Raw genomic sequence first — 17,645 nt, forward strand, 5'->3', positions numbered from 1 at the left:
CAGGCTGGAGCACCGACTGTACTTCCAGAGGCCCTGAGTTCAATTCCCAGCAACCATATGATGGCTCACCACCATCTGTAATGGGTTCTGATGCCTTCTTCTGGTGTGTCTGAAGATAGCTACAGTGCACTCATATAAATAAGATAAATAATTCTTTAAAAAACAAAGTTGAACGCATAACCAACTATTGTTTGGAGTTGTAACAAAAAAACTAATGCTGTAAATCCCAATATTTATAGCTCCCAGTCAAGGCACCATCAGGTTATGCAGCATTCTTTGCAGTAAGCATGCTCTTTTGCTATAACATTTATTTCCCATAAAACACAAAGCAATAAGGAAGCTTTACTTTCCAGGTAGAGATAAAATTAACACAGGGAAGTAAACACTGGAATGGACAAAGAGGTTTAATACTTTCTCACGGGTTTATTTGTTAAATACTAATGTCAAATATTGACATTTTGATTATAGTCAATTTCTGAAATCTAAACCATGAGCTCAGTTTACTTAACCTCCACCAGTCTTTGATACACATTCCTCATCCACTCCCTTCCTTCCCGCTGTTTATGGGAATCTGGTCCTAGACCGACTGCACAGAACAGGAATGTTAAGGGTTGCTCCTCTGCATGACTAGCTTATACTCTCACTTAGAAAAATTGAAGTGACATTACTAGAGCATGAAACTAGTAAATGCATGCACCGGTACATGTCAGATTGTCATGTTCAGAGCAACATTTTTACCATTTGTTTGTATTACTCGTTCTCTCTCCTGCTTAAAATTAAGTTACTCTACAGAAGTCTAATTCTCAGAGTATTTTGAGAAAAAAAATTTTTAATAATCTATGTTTGGAGGCAGACATTTTTGTAGGCTTTATGCTTCATTTGGAAAAATACCAATTCCCGTTTTATCCATGACCTCCAGAAGGATCTGTGCTACTTGTTGGGGCAGGGTCCATCAATGTTGTATGTCCTCAGCGCCACAGTGCGTTATTCAGAGCGGCTGTAGCCAGTGTTTACTCCCCGCTGAGTCTAAGCAGCCTGAAAGAGTTGCGGCTGACAAGTGCCTCACTGGTTTGCGCTCCATTAATTTTATTTTTTATTAAAATCATCCCAGAAGTTTGTATATGGATTTGCACAGTTTGAAGTAGTCAATAAAAGTCGTTTATCATAACTATTTTTAACTCATAGGTTACATATTGACTTCATTTAAGAACAGCTTCAATTTTTCAGTGATACTTCAGAAAATAATCAAAACAGCTGGCCCTGACAGTGCATGCCTGGAAAGCAGTAATCTGAGCGTAGACAACATGGATAAACCTCTTTTTCGGGCCAGCCTTGTCTGCAGAGTGAGTTGGCCAGCTGGGATTATACAAATGAGAACCCGTGTTAGATAAAAATAAATTGAATAGAAAGGAAGCAAGCAGGAGAGAAGAAAAAGAATAGAATTAACTGCTTGATATAGCTATTAATTACTGGGAGGAATGGGGAAATGCATTTGGTTATACAACTTATTAAAAATAAATGGACAAGCTTCTAAGACATAGGAAGACCTGCAACTCATGTCATGAGTGATAGCCAATGTGCTAATGTTTTAATATTAGAAGCTCATCTCCATATATTGTGTCAGACAAAATCATGTTATTATCACACACAATCTCAATCATTACCTTAATTTATTATTCAATATTCTGTGAGGAGGAAAATAGTATATTTCATATCTTGTAGCAAAGAAGGTACTGAATTTGTTTGCTAAAATGTTTTGTGCAGATCATAAATTTCCTGAGGTGTACCAAAAATATACCATAGTTTAGAAAATACTTTGTTTAAGACCAGGTCTTTCTTTTCCTGGTTGTATAGTGAAACACTATCAGGTTAGGTGTTCTGAGAATGTCTAAAGCAGCAAGTTTCCCTGTATTTATTTATGACAAGGCAAAAGTTCTATGGGAAGGGCTGGGTAATAAACGTCTTAGAGCTTGCAAACCATCATATGTCTCCCAGCTAATTAGCTTTGTCACTGAAGAGTGGAAGACGCCAGGGCTATGATATAAAAGAACAATCATGGCTGGGTCTCAATAAAGCTTTATGCTCATTAATATTTAGTCAGATACATTCCCTGGATTATGAGATTATTTTTCTTCTTTTAAGAAATTGAGACATCTACAAATGCAGGGAACACTTTTAGCTCCTAGAATCATCCCTCTCACTTTTCAGATCCTGATATGAGCAGGAAAAGCTGTGGTTTAAGACAATGTAATGATATAGAACAGAATACCACTTTGTAAAGAGGAGTTCAAATCAAAAGGATAGTTAGTAAGAAAATATTTAGTAGTGTAATTTTTAATTGAATTGGTATACGTGAAATATTCTGTACTTACCCATCTGTCCAATGGACATCATAGTAGTGTAGCTTTACATTGTGATGAGGATGAAATAAATATGAATATAAATATTATCTGGAACAGGGCAGACAGAGGTCACAGTAAGCATGCATTAAGTATTATTACCATGCTACTGTTTGCTTAGAAGACATAACAAATGTGCAGAAAGACAACAAGGAAGTAAATGTGTTTGCACACCGCTTTTATTTACAGCTGTATGACAATTTCCTGAACAGAAAAGTCAGTGTATTATCATTATTTGTTTATGGATTTGTCTCAAACTTGGGTTGTTTTTACCCCTGCTTCCTGAGGGCGTTGAAGCCCATTCCTTAAAGTTTGCCTAACGGATAGATACTGAGGCAAATTATAATAAGCCGTGTGCTTTGTTTCAAAGGTATAGATTAATCTTTGGTAACTAGCAAAAATGAAATAGACTAAATACACTCACAAAATTTTTATGTTTTATTACATCTTTAACTTTCTTCTTTTGTGTCCTGCCTTCTATCACAAAACTACCTAGTCCTACTGGGTACAAACACGCACATTTCTTTCATAAATGATTAAAAACTGGTGTAATGGGTCAGATAAACTAATAATAGTTGCTGGCTGACAGTCTTAAATGCCTGGGAAAAGAGCTATTGAGTTAGGCATTAAAAACTTTTAGTCTTAAAGTTCCTGCGATAGTTTAGTGACAGTTTAGTTTCTCTTTAGCATCCAAAGTGATTATGTCATCCCCAATATTTTAAGCTTTGTGATGGAATTATAACTGGGTTTACAGCCTCAAATCCAACATATAACCTATGGCATATATTTACTTAGTGAACTGGTACTTTTTTCCAAAATAAAAAAAATCTATGTTTTTGGTGTTAGAGAGATAGATGGGCAGTTAAGAGGGTATTCTGTTCTTACTGAGGACCTCCAGTTTGATTCCTAGCACCCAGATCAGTCAGCTGACAACTGCCTGTAACTCTATCTCAGGGTGTCTGATGCCCAGGTCTCCGTAAGCCCCTGCACTCCTGTGCCCATACCAATATTCAAACATGCCCACAAACACAGAGAATTAATAGCCTAATTTTGGTTGAATAATGTGAAGAGTGTCCGTCTGAGGGAATTTCATAACTGTCATGGTCATTAGCTTTATGATGAAAAAAAAAACAAAACACCTATTGTGAGTCAATGCAGTCTGTGATTTGGACTGGATAGGTGGCTCAGTAGATAAAACACTTTCTGGGCAAGTGTGAGGACCCAAATGTAGATCCCTAGAATCCACATAAAAGCCAGGCAAGTGCTGCAGCCCTCCCAGTACCCGTGAGTCAGAGACTGGGATTCCCATAACAAGCTGGCTAGGTTATCTAGCTCATTAGAACCCTGCCTCAATGTGTAATGCCCCAATGCTTTGGGGAAAACTCCAAGTGATGTCAGCTTCTGGCTTCTGGATGCACATACGTGCAAATGTGTGTACACATGCATCCATACACATGTGTATGCATACACATGCACGGATCCTCACAGAACACATTCCAAAAAATGTTTTCTGCTACATATTCCTTTAACGTTATTTTTTTTTGTAAAACATTATTTGTTTCCTGTTCTTCAGAACACTGACTGCATGAAGGTGGAGAGCATATTCAACTCTGCATAGTAGAGGGCTCTGCATTCATCAATTAACCTACGTATCAACCTAAGCTATCGTAAGAATAATTCCATCTGTGATTAACATCCTCAGACCTCTTTATCTCCCCTGTCATTTTTCTCCAAGCAAGACAATTTATCAAAAATACTTACACTGCATCTTCCCAATATAGGCATTTTGGAATGATTCAAAGAATATGATAGGAAGTGTGAAAGATGATGTGGAAATATCGTCTTACAGGAGGGACTTAAATATTTCTGGATTTTGTCACCTATAAGATATGAAGTCTACAAATCAAGAACTGTAGATATTGAGAAGTGACTTTGTGCTGTATTAACTTTATTTTATGTTTTTGCTTGTTTGCCTGTTAGTGCATTTAAATTGTATGTAGTTAATAGGGTAAAAAAAAAACCCATAGAGGAATACATATGCCTTCTTCACAAAAGGGAATTTATTATACTTTTACAAATCTATGAAGACAATTTTCATTTCCTGGTGGAATGGGAATTTTATGTAAAAAGCATCTATTTGCATTCTACTGATCCTTGCTTCACTTCCAATAAATAAATAAATAGCAAAATAATTTGTTGCTATTTTTGTTTGTTTGTTACTTGGTATAGCAGCTCATATTAGTAATTAAGATAGTGTTAAGTTACAGGGAGCGGGGGAGATGACGCAATGGGTAACGACCTCAGCGACTGTGCCTGATACTTCAGTTCAATTTCTTGGACCTACATGAGCTGACTCTGGCAAGTTGTGGCGCATTGTTCTTTGTCCTGCATATGTGTGGATGTTATAAACACAAACATGCACACACACACACACACACACACACACACACACACACACACACTGATAAATGAATAAATAAGTCAAAATAGTCTTACATGATCACATTATATTCTATGGTGTCATTTGAATAACAAAAAGTACACAGTACCACATTCATTGTAATTATCTTGCTAACCCATTACACAAAGGCTGTGGCTGATTGATTTATTTGGTCCTATCCAACATCTTCACAACTCAATAGCATCAGCTGAGAAAAATTGTCATCACTTGCTGCAGTCATAGCTGGATATTTCCATTTCATCCAGGAATGCTACAGGTACTTGCCACACCCTTCTCCTCATAAATTTTGAGTGCTCAGAAATTCCCTAAACTGTAATCTTGCCCGCACATTTTCTAGCAAAATCCAAAGAGCAGTGACAATACATTCCACTGACACCTCCGACCACAGCCAGGCATCACCCAGGTGTCCTTGTTTATTTCCAGAACACTGTGCCCACACATGTCCTTTCACCCAACAACCTACGCTCGATATTTACTAGCCTGATGTTCTTTCCTAACAAAGAAGGAGGCTTTGATAGGACGTAAATATGTTGCATTCCATCAACTAAAACTAACGTCATCCTCAGTGTGTTTTTACAGGAACAAATGCAAAAGTTGTATTTCTTCTAAGAACGTTACCTTATATTACATTAAATACAGGGCCAATATTCATTAATAGTTGTGCTCGACTATGTGAGATTCATGTCTCCTTTGATTTTTGCTTTCATATATCTTTGGTACAAGATTCCATAGCAAATAGAAAAAATGGGTAAAATTGAAGCTCAGAAAATCTTTAAATCTGTGAGCCACTTAATCTGGGATTTCTCCAACACTTTACTCCCTAAATTTGTCAAAACACAAATCTATTAATATTCAATATATATGTAAAACCAGAGGTTTACTGATAATAAACCATAAAAACATTTGTTGTAAATATTTTCATATGTTGTCTATATTTAACCATTTATTAAAATATAAGCAAATATTCACACCAAATAAATAGATGTATTTATTTTTACCTTAAAATTAAAATTAAGTTCATTTCTTCCTGACTATGTGGTTCCTATGGTAATAGGAAGCAGAATGTATTTTTCAGGTTTGATAGAGATTTGTTCTGTCCATCAACGTTGAGAGTGCTGCTTTACATATAAGCATCATAAATATGACAGAAGTATATTTATAAAGTACTGTTGGAAACTGTTGGAAAGTCTGTCTTTACCCCGAGTTGATATTCATGTAGTTTTTATGAAACTGAAATTAACAATGCAAAGAGAAAAATTTTAAATAAAACATTCTAAAACAGTACAATGTAAAGAAATATATACTTTTCTCATACTCATGCTCAGGAATTTTGGTAGGAGCATATTAAAGTCTGACTTGATAATTAAATTACTGTATTTCAAGAAGGAGAGAACTTTCTATCAAAGGTTAAAAGAAAAAACTACAGTAACACCCAGTAGCCTTAAATCTCAGCCAGGTGTTGCTCATGGCAACAGTTACTGTTGTGAGCAGGACAGCATGCGGAGTGCCAAGAAAGTTTGTGTGTTTAGAACCTAGACTATAGTGAAGCTGCAGAACACAACACATAATGTGTTGCCAGAAACACCTTAGATCCATTGTGCGCTTGATTGTAAATAATTTGGGTTATTGTATACTATTGACTACTAACTTTTTTGGACCCCTAGCATTCAGCTACATCAAGACCCTTGTGCAATCTTGAGTCACAACTGAAGAAGGTGTGCTTTCTACAGTGTCACTGTTGGCATTTAGGGTTTCTTGCTGTGAGGGACCCTTTCATAAATTGTAGGATATTTATGTCACTAGGCTCTAGAGAGAGGAAGTCAATCATGTGTGGCCACTGATATGTAAACTAGAAGTGTTACTACGCAGGAGATGTCAGTAGAGTGTGATCAATGATGTGTAAACCAGAAGTGTCTGCAAACATTGACAATGTGTCTTGGGATGCAAACTACTCAGGAAAGGAAGAACATCAGAAGATTCTTTAGCATAAAAATAATTAGCAGTTGTAGTAATAAAGAAATAGAGACTGGCTTGTGAGTAGTCAATCACGACTAATGCTCCATGCTCCCCTAATTCTTCCCAGCTATCTTTCATAAGGTTATCATAGCTTCACTTGCACAAAGACCTGATTTTCTGATTTTCTTGCAAAAAGACTTATTCTCCAGAGGTTTAAGTAACAAAACACAAATCAAAAACAAAGACTCCTGTGCATGATAGCTAAATTTTATTCATATCATACATTCTGGCTGGTGTAGGAAATAATAATTTTATACAGATTCTCTAGAAAGATGTTTTCAGAGTTCCAAATATTATAGTCTATAGTTTCTATCATAGTACAATTCCTGAGTGAGAAGCATACTCTATGAAGTAGTTATAACTTATTACTAATGAATCTTATTTTTGAAGGTAGGTTTGCTCTGAAATCAATAGTTTTACTAGGAAGTTTTGTGTTTTCACATTCAAGTTTATTGTTGTAGGCTATATTCTATTAAGGGAATCTGCTCTTTAATTGTTCTGTACTCCAACTTCAATGCCTGGTCTATTTGGTTAGCTAAATACTAATGCTCTTTGTTGTATAAATATATAATTTGGTGGTCTTCATTTGCCATTGTAATGCCATAGGTAGCCTTCCACTTAATTTTATCTGAAAACTCAATATCTAAGTTCTTAATTTATTCTTTCATGTTTTGTTCACTGTAGTTACTTGATGTAATATTTCATAATATGAATGTTGAATTTAAGCCAACTCATCTTAATTGTATAACATTTGGGGCATTAAATTTAATTATTATTAGTTTACGTTTTATATTTTATGTTCCTACCTAATGGTAGACATCACATAGTATATCTATCACTCAGTATTATACTATTATTTCAGAGAGAATATGAGAAAGTCCCTATAATTAAGGTGGTAATTATCACATGTGATGATATATGTGTTATATAAAACTTCTAAATATTTTGATGGAGCTGTTCTAAAAAGACTTAAATACACTGTCTTATCACAGTTAATGTCAAGTTATAAGTAGATGACAAACATGTCGACTCATCTTAAGTTTATGATTTTCAAAAATATAGTCTGTCAGGTAAAGAAGAATTGACTGATTGGGACAGGTGAAAAATATCATGTCATAAGTTAAAAAATATTTACAAAATAAAATCGTGAACAATTGCAGTACGTTTAATATGATTTTTATATAATAATTCCATTTTCTGCATTAAATAAAAATGAAAGTATAATTTTATTATTTTATTATTACTACACATAGTGTTTGTTTACACACACTTCATCCTTTACAGTTTTAGCTGCTTTGCACATTTTTTTTAATAACCACTGTGATAAAGCTGGGTCACAATAGTCTTAAAGCAGAGCTTACAGAGAATTTGGACACTTATTGCTGACTTAAACATGCCTGTGTTTGATAGTTTAAAATAAAACTGAATAATAATACTACTGAATAAAACTGAATAAAATAAATAATAATAAATAATAAATAAATAATAATAAAACTGAATAAAACTGAAAAATGTTTCCTGCTATATAATTTTGCAATTTAATTTTCAATTAATTTTATAAATAAATCTCATTGTTATTTGACAGAAGGAAAACCAATTAAACATTTAAACAAAACATCCTAAATATAATTGATTTTAAAAATTATTTTCTGAATATTAACATCTAAGTATTGTGAAGCACACTACTTTAAGATAAAGTAGACAGAATTGTTTTAGACAATATAATAGAATAGTATGAGAAACCTCTACATCTAATATTATCAAATATTACAATATATTAAAAATATAGAATCATGTTTCTACTGTCTTTTGCTTTATCTAAAAGTATTAAAACAAGTGAATATCTCAATTATAGGAAGTAAATTACAAAAAAACCACAAAAAAGCTTTGAAGTCCAAAAAAAATAATTTCAAAAGAAGAACTGAAAGGTGATCTATTGGCAAGCATGGAAATGCCTTTCAGTTGGGTCAAGGTAAATGCTATTCTAAGTTTATTTTAATATATTATTATTTGTCTCCATTCTAAAGTCAGTACTGAGTTGATCACTCCATTTGACAATTTCCTAGATACATGAGGCTAATAAAGGCAGTTACCGTTGCCTTGTCTCACTTCTACCAGTGACAATCAGGACAGTATTTATAAGTTAAATGTGCATAATTTCTTAACTTTGTGATTCCCAACACCCATAAAATATCGGAGAGTTAAGTAATTCCATTAATTTGTAAATAGTAAATACATACAAACAAATCCAACACTAAAGAAAATGTCTAACTAATTGATTAAGTTGGAATAAACAAGAGTTTTGCATGCTGGACACCAAACATTAAAACAAAAAGAGTATAATATGATTGTATCAAGAGTGAGTCCCTTTATAAATGCTCCTGAGACATTGGGATATAAACAGCAGCTAGTAATAAATTATTAAACTGGGAGTATTCTAAATAAAAAATAAACAGTAAAATCAGTTTCAATGTATCTTTAGCTTATTAGATTGTGTGCCTTACAAAACACACTTGTGGCTCTAGTTATTAAAAATTCATTGCATTGTGAGGGGTCTAAGTTCATCCACGGATTGCACTACTTTGTGAGTTTAGAGCTATGCGGCTAGGGAGTGGATGGAATCAATGGACATCTGGGGCACGCACTTGATGTTAATATCTAGTCCTTGGTTCTTTCCTATTGCTTTCTGCTTCTTGGCCACCATGAGATGGGTATCTCTGCTCCCCTGAGTCCCCTTCACCATGATACATTACCTCAAGTTCCAAGATAGGATGGAGCTACCCGACTCGTAGTTTCTTAAACTGTGAGCCAAAATAAATTCTTCCCCTCTTAAGTTGTAACCTCAGGCATTTGGACACAGCAATAGAGAGTCTGGTGAACACTCTCCCCAAACACACCGAAAGGCAAAACCAAAACAAACTACACCGTAGCCATTTGTACTTTCAGGTAACGGGACCCTGCTATACTAGTCATGAATATCAGCCACTACAATTGCATCCAATAGATACCCAGTGTTTATTGTCTTTCATCACAAACCAAGTTATCACACTAAGTTTGTATATTCAACCTTTGATTATGTCTACGTCTGAAGGTAGCATGGCTTTCACTAAATGGTACATTTCCAAATATTGGTATGCTAGTTCAGAACTCCTGCATAAACTAATGAGTAAGGAACATTTTAGGGTTAAAATATTTATCCATATCAGATAACAAAGTTTTGCCATGATCAAATGATAACCATTATTTTTTTAATCTTTATTAACTTGAGTATTTCTTATTTACATTTCGATTGTTATTCCCCTTCCCAGTTTCCAGGCCAACATCCCCCTAACCCCTCATCTCCCCTTCTATATGGGCTTCCCCTCCCCATCCTCCCATTACCACCCTCCCCCCAACAATCACGTTCACTGGGGGCTCAGTCTTGGCAGGACCAAGGGCTTCCCCTTTCACTGGTGCTCTTACTAGGCTATTCATTGCTACCTATGAGGTCAGAGTCCAGGGTCAGTCCATGTATAGTCTTTAGGTAGTGGCTTAGTCCCTGGAAGCTCTGGTTGGTTGGCATTGTTGTTCATATGGGGTCTCGAGACCCTTCAAGCTCTTCCAGTCCTTTCTCGGATTCCTTCATTGGGGGTCCCGTTCTCAGTTCAGTGGTTTGCTGCTGGCATTTGCCTCTGTGTTTGCTGTATTCTGGCTGTGTCTCTCAAGAGAGATCTATATCCGGTTCCTGTCGGCCTGCACTTCTTTGCTTCATCCATCTTGTCTAATTGGGTGGCTGTATATGTAGGGGCCACATGTGGGGCAGGCTCTGAATGGGTGTTCCTTCTGCCTCTGTTCTAAACTTTGCCTCCCTATTCCCTGCCAAGGGTATTCTTGTTCCCCTTTTAAAGAAGGAATGAAGCATTCGCATTTTGGTCATCCTTCTTGAGTTTCATTTGTTTTGTGTGTCTAGGATAATTCAAGCATATGGGCTAATAGCCACTTATCAATGAGTGCATATTTTTTAAAAGAATTTTTAAAAACTAATTTGGTTTCACGTTTATGGATGTTTTACTGTTTGAATTTTAATTTGTTTCAATTTCAAGAAACTCTAAGGGTCACTATTCTTCTGCAGCAGGGCTGCATTTGAATATACGTAATAAACTAAGAAACATAGTTGTACAATTCTCACTACTTAGTGTTTTCTTCCTAACTCATCGCATGTTTCCCATAGTCAGCCAGAGACAGTCTTGTAAATCTTTCCTGTCTTTCTATTGTGTACAGTTCCCAAAGAAATAGTGATTTGAAATATTTGTTAAGTGAGTGACTAGAAAAATCAACCAGAGCAGTATTATAAAATTACTAGTTTCCAAAATCCTAAGCCAGCCATAAAATATCCCTTAAATATAACAAAACACGTACAAGCTGTGAAAGATTTACTGCCTAAATTCAGTATTTAGTGATCATTACATTTAAATGTGTTCAGCCAGATAGCATACATTTTAAAAGTTACTTTGTTTGAATAACGACTATAAAAATTCCCCCAAATATTTAATAATAGTCGGCCTTAGTAAATAAATACACAAGCATTGATTTGATGTTGGAAAGAACATATAAATGAAGTCCTGGAGCCAGTAAGGTTATAAGATTATAATAAAAGTCCCCAATTGTATTGTATATAATATGAAAAAATAATTTTCTTCATGGTCCATATGAACATCATTGTAGCTTGATGGCAAGAAGTAAAAATAAGCAGCCTTCTGAGGTAGGGAAAACTCAGTGAATAATAACTTCATCCTTTCAAGGTTGGAAACACTTCTATTGGGGGAGGAGTTCTGGGAGTGTTGGGAGGTGGGCATGGGCATCATTACAGACACTTCATAAAAAGGATGCTCTGCTTCCAATGTCATTCCCATCTCTAATACGGGGCGGAAGAACTCATCGGTCAGCTGGCAACCACTGCTAAACACCCGAACTAATGGTTTCTGACCAGAAAAGAGAACAGGAAGTGGATCAGGATTTTGTTTGCTTGTTTCTATTGTTGCTGTTTTTAATACACACGTGTTGTCAGCTAATGGAATTGCCCAAGGCAGCTAGGAAGTCCTCATTACTGTCTTAGCTTAGAGACACTATTAATTCTTTAAGTGTCACATTATTACATACTTTCCTCATGGCTGCAAATGAGAGACGTCCTTCTATGTGAACTGAGTGTTATGCAGTGGATACCGAGTATATTGCTCTCGGAAGTTTATATTTTCATCCTAAAGTTTAATAAAAGTAGCCTATTTCATTTTTCTACTCATCTCACATGTCCAAAACATCTAAATTACAATGTTGTAAGATTCCCATGCCTGTTTATTTGTGGATATAGATTTATATAAATGTTGTCCCTAGAGAATTGTGACAATTAAATAGTTAATAAATACACAGAGGGTATGCGAAGAGTGGATGGAATATTTCAGATGCTTAATATTTAATAGTTATGACTTTCAATGTTGTACATTTAAAACTTATGATTATTATGTATATTTTAGAAAGTATGTCGGTGTGTATTGGGTGTGTATGTGGTAGGCATGTGCAGCTATAGGCATGTGGAGGTCAGAGAACAGTTTGGAACAGTCAGTTCTGTTCTTCCACAGTGTGGATCCTGAAGATCATTAAACTCAGATTAGCAGGCTTGGTCTAAAGCTCTTCTCCATGTGAGCCATCTTGCTGGCCCAATATTCTGTATATTGAATACTCTTCCAATCCTGCAAACACTTATAAAACACTTAAGAACACTTTTATTTAAATATTATAGCTATTTGTACTGTCAGTTAATGTTGACAGACAAAGACGAAAGTTTATATTTTCTATGAAAATTTCATGTAAATAATTGTAAGTAAACATAAATGTCAGATGAGCTACTGTTTTTAAATCTTCAAAACCAAAGTAAATAATTCCGAACATTCAAAATTTAAAAAAAAAAAACATGTGCAGTAACTTTTTTTTGTATTGCAAATCCATGGCTAATACACGTGAAGCTATGGGTTCATTTAAAGCTAATTCATACTGTAGAGCCATAACAGACAGCAAACGGTCAGTTGGTATCTTTGAGAACATATTATAGAAATTACTGTGTATCATTTCTCCACTAGTAATATAAAGTTTCTGTTGTTCTAAATTCTAACACATTTTTAATGTGGCAGGTAACTAGTCAATGAACTGTAAACATACTCAAAATACCACATTTTTTAAAAAATATATTGTTTAACACTGATCATGAAGTGAAAAGATTTTGTAAGAGATTTATCAAAACCCATTATTGACTTTAGCTAGTCGTGGTCTGGTGAGATGGCTCAGTGGTTAAGGACACTGGCTGCTCTTCCAGAGGTCCTGAGTTCAATTCCAAGCTGGCTCAAACCCATCTATAAAGGGATTTGATGCCCTACTCTGTCATGCAAGTGTACATGGATACAGAGCAGACATGTATTAAAAAATACATATATATATATATATATATCAAAGATTTTGACTGATCACAAAAAGACTCCATTTTACAGTTGAATATTTCATTTTACTAAGTCCTCTGTTGGCGGGGGCTTTGCTCTATTATGATTCTTAGTGACCCTGGTGCTTCTCTCCATCTCAGTGGCCAAAGTGAGATGACTATTCTGTACAAAAGAAAATCCATATAAGAACATTAGGGGGTTTTGCTCCTAAAACATAAATGCTGTACTTTCTGGGTGTTAAATGAAATGGTGACAATATCATTGGTAATTTTGTGTTTGAGTATATGTGTTGGGGTTATTAAATAACATGATGAATGAATTTGCCTTAACTTGCACAGCAAATCTCTTTCTACTCAAATGTCTCAGGATATCATAAATCACACTGGAGTATAAATCATGTCAGTTGTTTGTTAACATTCTATAGAAGGGTATTGTGAAAGACACAGTCCATATGATTTACACTCACATTAGAAATAGAGTTTTAACAGTTCTCCAAAGAGACTATTAGCAGTTGTCAAGATTCCTTGCTTATTTTTCTCAAGAAATCTTTTTATCCACCGCTGGATAAATAATCCTTTATATTTTAGTTTACATTGTATTTGTGCAGAAATTTATTTCTGACATATATTTACAATAGTGAAAGGACACTTTCTATGACTGTGGTGTTCAGAAATGTGATTGGCAGGAAGTCATTTGGGATTTACAAGGATAGGGAGTGACTTTACAGAAGTATGGGCCTTCTCTGTCTCTTGCCATAGGATGTTCCGTGAAACTCAGGGATTTTATCAGGAAGAAGTCTTCATGAGATGAAGTCTCTAGGTCTTGTGATTTAGAACACTGAGCCACAATTAACTTTGGTTTCCCTTTAAGAAGTAGTCCTTTTCCAGCTGTTTGTTAGTAACAAAAAATCAAACCAATACACCAGTTTTTCCAATAGCAAAGAATAGAGAAAATACAACAAATCTATATTCATGTATATTCCAAATTGAATCACTTCCTAAGATTTCTGCGTCTAAAACAATAGCTAGCCCTGGAAAGCATCATCTTTTAGTGTTTTCCTAACAGAGGCATGCAGATTAATGAGAGATGCTCCTGATAAAGAAAGTTGCCTATTTAATGTAGGTACTGAGGGCCAAGAATTCTTATTAGGAGTCAGTTTTACTTCTTGTTTATAATGGTATAAGCTGTTTTCCTATCTACCGTGCTCCCTATTCCATATGTCCCCCTTCCCTCTGAAACTGTGATTAGCCCCTTTCTACCTTGAGTAGTCTGTCCAGTATTTTGTTACAGCAATGTAAAACTTGATACTATTTCTGTTATAGACTCCTCTGTAATCTTCTTCATTTACTGCTGCTTCTGCAGTAATGTCAGACATGGCTGACACAGAGTCAACGTAACAAAAGCACTTCTTCAATGAAAGAATTGCTGCTTTGACTCTAGGATCCTAGAGTCCGCTATTCTTGACTCTATAACTGTAATACCCACACTGACCATTCCACCCTAGAGTCCCACATTTTCTCTTTAGTTTTTAGACTTCAGTAAGACGTGGAAGACCTCATCTTAGATCTTCTTTGCATCCTGTCTGTAATTACTGTCACTGCATCAGTTCTGCAAACGTGTCAAGACTAACCTTGAATTACTAAATAAAAAGCATTTCAATTGCTTTTCAGTGACATTTCACTGCTTCCACCACCAGCTACAAAAGGAACCTGAATAGAAATGCAAAGGTTTCACATTCATATCCGAAAGCACATCTTTCTATTCTTCTGTAGGCACAACCTAAGAGTATGTAGAGGCAAGAAGAGGCATTAATGCTAAACCATCTTTCTGAGTTTACACAGGCGATGACAGAAATGCTCTTTGTTTTCTTTTTAGATCTCCAACTAAAGACATGGATCCTGAAGAGAAGGAAATTGTGGTTTGGGTTTGCCAGGAGGAGAAGATTGTCTGCGGATTAACTAAACGCACCACCTCCATCGATGTTATCCAGGCTTTGCTTGAAGAACATGAAGCTACATTTGGAGAAAAGCGATTTCTGTTGGGTAAGGCCAGTGACTACTGCATCGTCGAAAAGTGGAGGGGCTCAGAGCGAGCTCTTCCTCCCCTGACCAGGATCTTGAAGCTGTGGAAGGCTTGGGGAGATGAACAGCCCAACATGCAGTTTGTTTTGGTTAAAACAGACGCCTTCCTCCCAGTTCCACTATGGCGGACAGCTGAAACCAAACTAGTGCAAAGTAATGAAAAACCTTGGGAGCTCAGCCCGGCGAATTACATGAAGACTTTACCACCAGATAAACAAAAACGAATCGTCAGGAAAACCTTCCGGAAACTGGCTAAAATTAGACAGGACACAGGTTCTCATGATCGGGACAATATGGAGTGTTTAGTTCATCTGATTATTTCTCAGGACCACACGATCCACCAGCAAGTACAAAGAATGAAAGAGTTAGATATGGAAATTGAAAAATGTGAAGCCAAGATCCATTTGGACCGGATAGGGAATGATGGGGCTGATTATGTCCAGGAGGCGTATTTAATGCCCAGGTCCAGTGAAGAAGAGCAAAAGCTAGACTTTCAATCTGAGGACAACCAGACCCTAGAGGATCTGAACGACGGCGAGGGGGTGTCACAGCTGGAGGAACAGCTGCAATACTACAGAGCGCTCATCGATAAGCTGTCTGCTGAGATTGAGAGAGAGGTGAAGGGTGCGGGCACTGACGGGAGTGAGGACATGGAGGGAGCAGCTGCATGTGAGCTGGAAAACTCGGATTTGGAAAGTGTTAAGTGCGATTTGGAGAAAAGTATGAAAGCTGGTTTGAAAATCCACTCTCACTTGAGTGGCATCCAGAGAGAGATTAAATACAGTGACTCACTGCTTCAGATGAAAGCGAGGGAGTACGAACTCCTAGCCAAGGAGTTCAGCTCACTTCATATTAGCAGCAAAGATGGATGTCAGGGAAAAGAAAACAGAGGAAAGGAAGCCGAGGCTTCCAGCAGCAATGGGGAGATCCCTCCATTAACTCAAAGGGTGTTTAACACATATACAAATGACACGGATTCAGATACTGGCATCAGTTCCAACCACAGTCAGGATTCTGAAACGACTTTGGGAGATGTGCTACTGCTGGCAACTTAATTCTGATGGCTTCTTTCTGACCTTTAATGATACTTTGTGTGGTTTACCAAGGAACTCTATTCTGTATACAACTTTGTGAAAGTGTAAACCATGCTGAAGTACTCGGTAGTTAATAAAAACTAGTGGCCACCCCTGCTTGTTTTCATATAGTATTTCCAAGTTGATTTTATTATAGGTTCGAGTGAAAGACTATATTAGGAATGCAGTAAATCTAGCTTATGGTTACATAACGCAGGCACAATCTAATGAGAATTGATTGATGGTTTCCCCCCAGCTTCTCTGAGACATGAATGATATGCACTTAAAACAGTCCTCAGTGTTGTTCATCAAACTAGGCACGCTGCAAGCAAGAAGCAAAGTGAACATGTTTTCCATTTTTCTCATTTTATCATAAGAATGTTTAAGTCTGTAAAGACCAGGTATGCTCCTATGTCCTATATATCATCTATGGATCACTTCAAATCTTCGTTTTTATTTTAAATAGTCAACACTGCAAAATACACAGTGTGAATCTCTGCCTGACTGCTGTCTGTTTAAATCTGGGGACAGGAAGCTGTTGGGGCATGTATAATTCCTGACAGTGGATTACTTCGGGAGAATATGAGGCAGGGCCAAGCGCTATACACAGTCAGCTAATTTTTTCTGAACCATTCTACCATGATGATGAGCAATGCACAAGCTTCTGCTCAGTAGATCTTCTGATCATGCCAGTGCTGGGTGCCAGTTCATTATTCGGGGAGTCATAGTGTAAGTTACGGAAGAAATCTATCAAAATTTTATTTATGTATTTATGCCTTGACTGTATAAGTACTGAAGTGGAATTTCTAGTCATTTGTATGGCTAGATCAGTGCTCTTCTCCGGGAACTTGCAGAGTAGAACTAAACATCTATTCTCATACACAATAACCCATCTGTCAGAGGAATTCCTGGCTACTTAATTAACAGAGTACTTTTGAGCTGCCCCAAGCACATTGGGGGAAATTCAAGAAACTGAATGGACTGTTTGGATTCTGTCTTCACTGACAATTACAGTGTTTTCATTTGACTTTGGTAGACATTTCCTCTCTCTTGTAGTCTTGCTAGCTTATTTTCTCCTCCTCCTCTCCCTCCTCCTCACCTTCTCTTTCTCCTTTCCTCAAAGTAAGACCAGAATGTCATCACAACCA

General features: G+C 36.3%; 1 protein-coding gene across 1 annotated transcript in view; it reads left to right on the plus strand.

Annotated features, from left to right (window-relative positions):
• Positions 1-16,607, plus strand: part of Rassf9 (Ras association domain family member 9) — a 31,834-nt gene extending 15,227 nt beyond the window's left edge. Inside the window, 1 exon segment of the mRNA NM_022959.2 lies at positions 15,219-16,607. Coding sequence (NP_075248.1) covers positions 15,219-16,479 — 1,261 coding nt within the window. The 3' untranslated portion in view covers positions 16,480-16,607.
• Positions 16,608-17,645: the final 1,038 nt, after the last annotated feature.

The sequence above is a fragment of the Rattus norvegicus genome, chromosome 7 (genome assembly GCF_036323735.1).
Source record: "Rattus norvegicus strain BN/NHsdMcwi chromosome 7, GRCr8, whole genome shotgun sequence".
NCBI classification, from domain to species: Eukaryota; Metazoa; Chordata; class Mammalia; order Rodentia; family Muridae; genus Rattus; species Rattus norvegicus.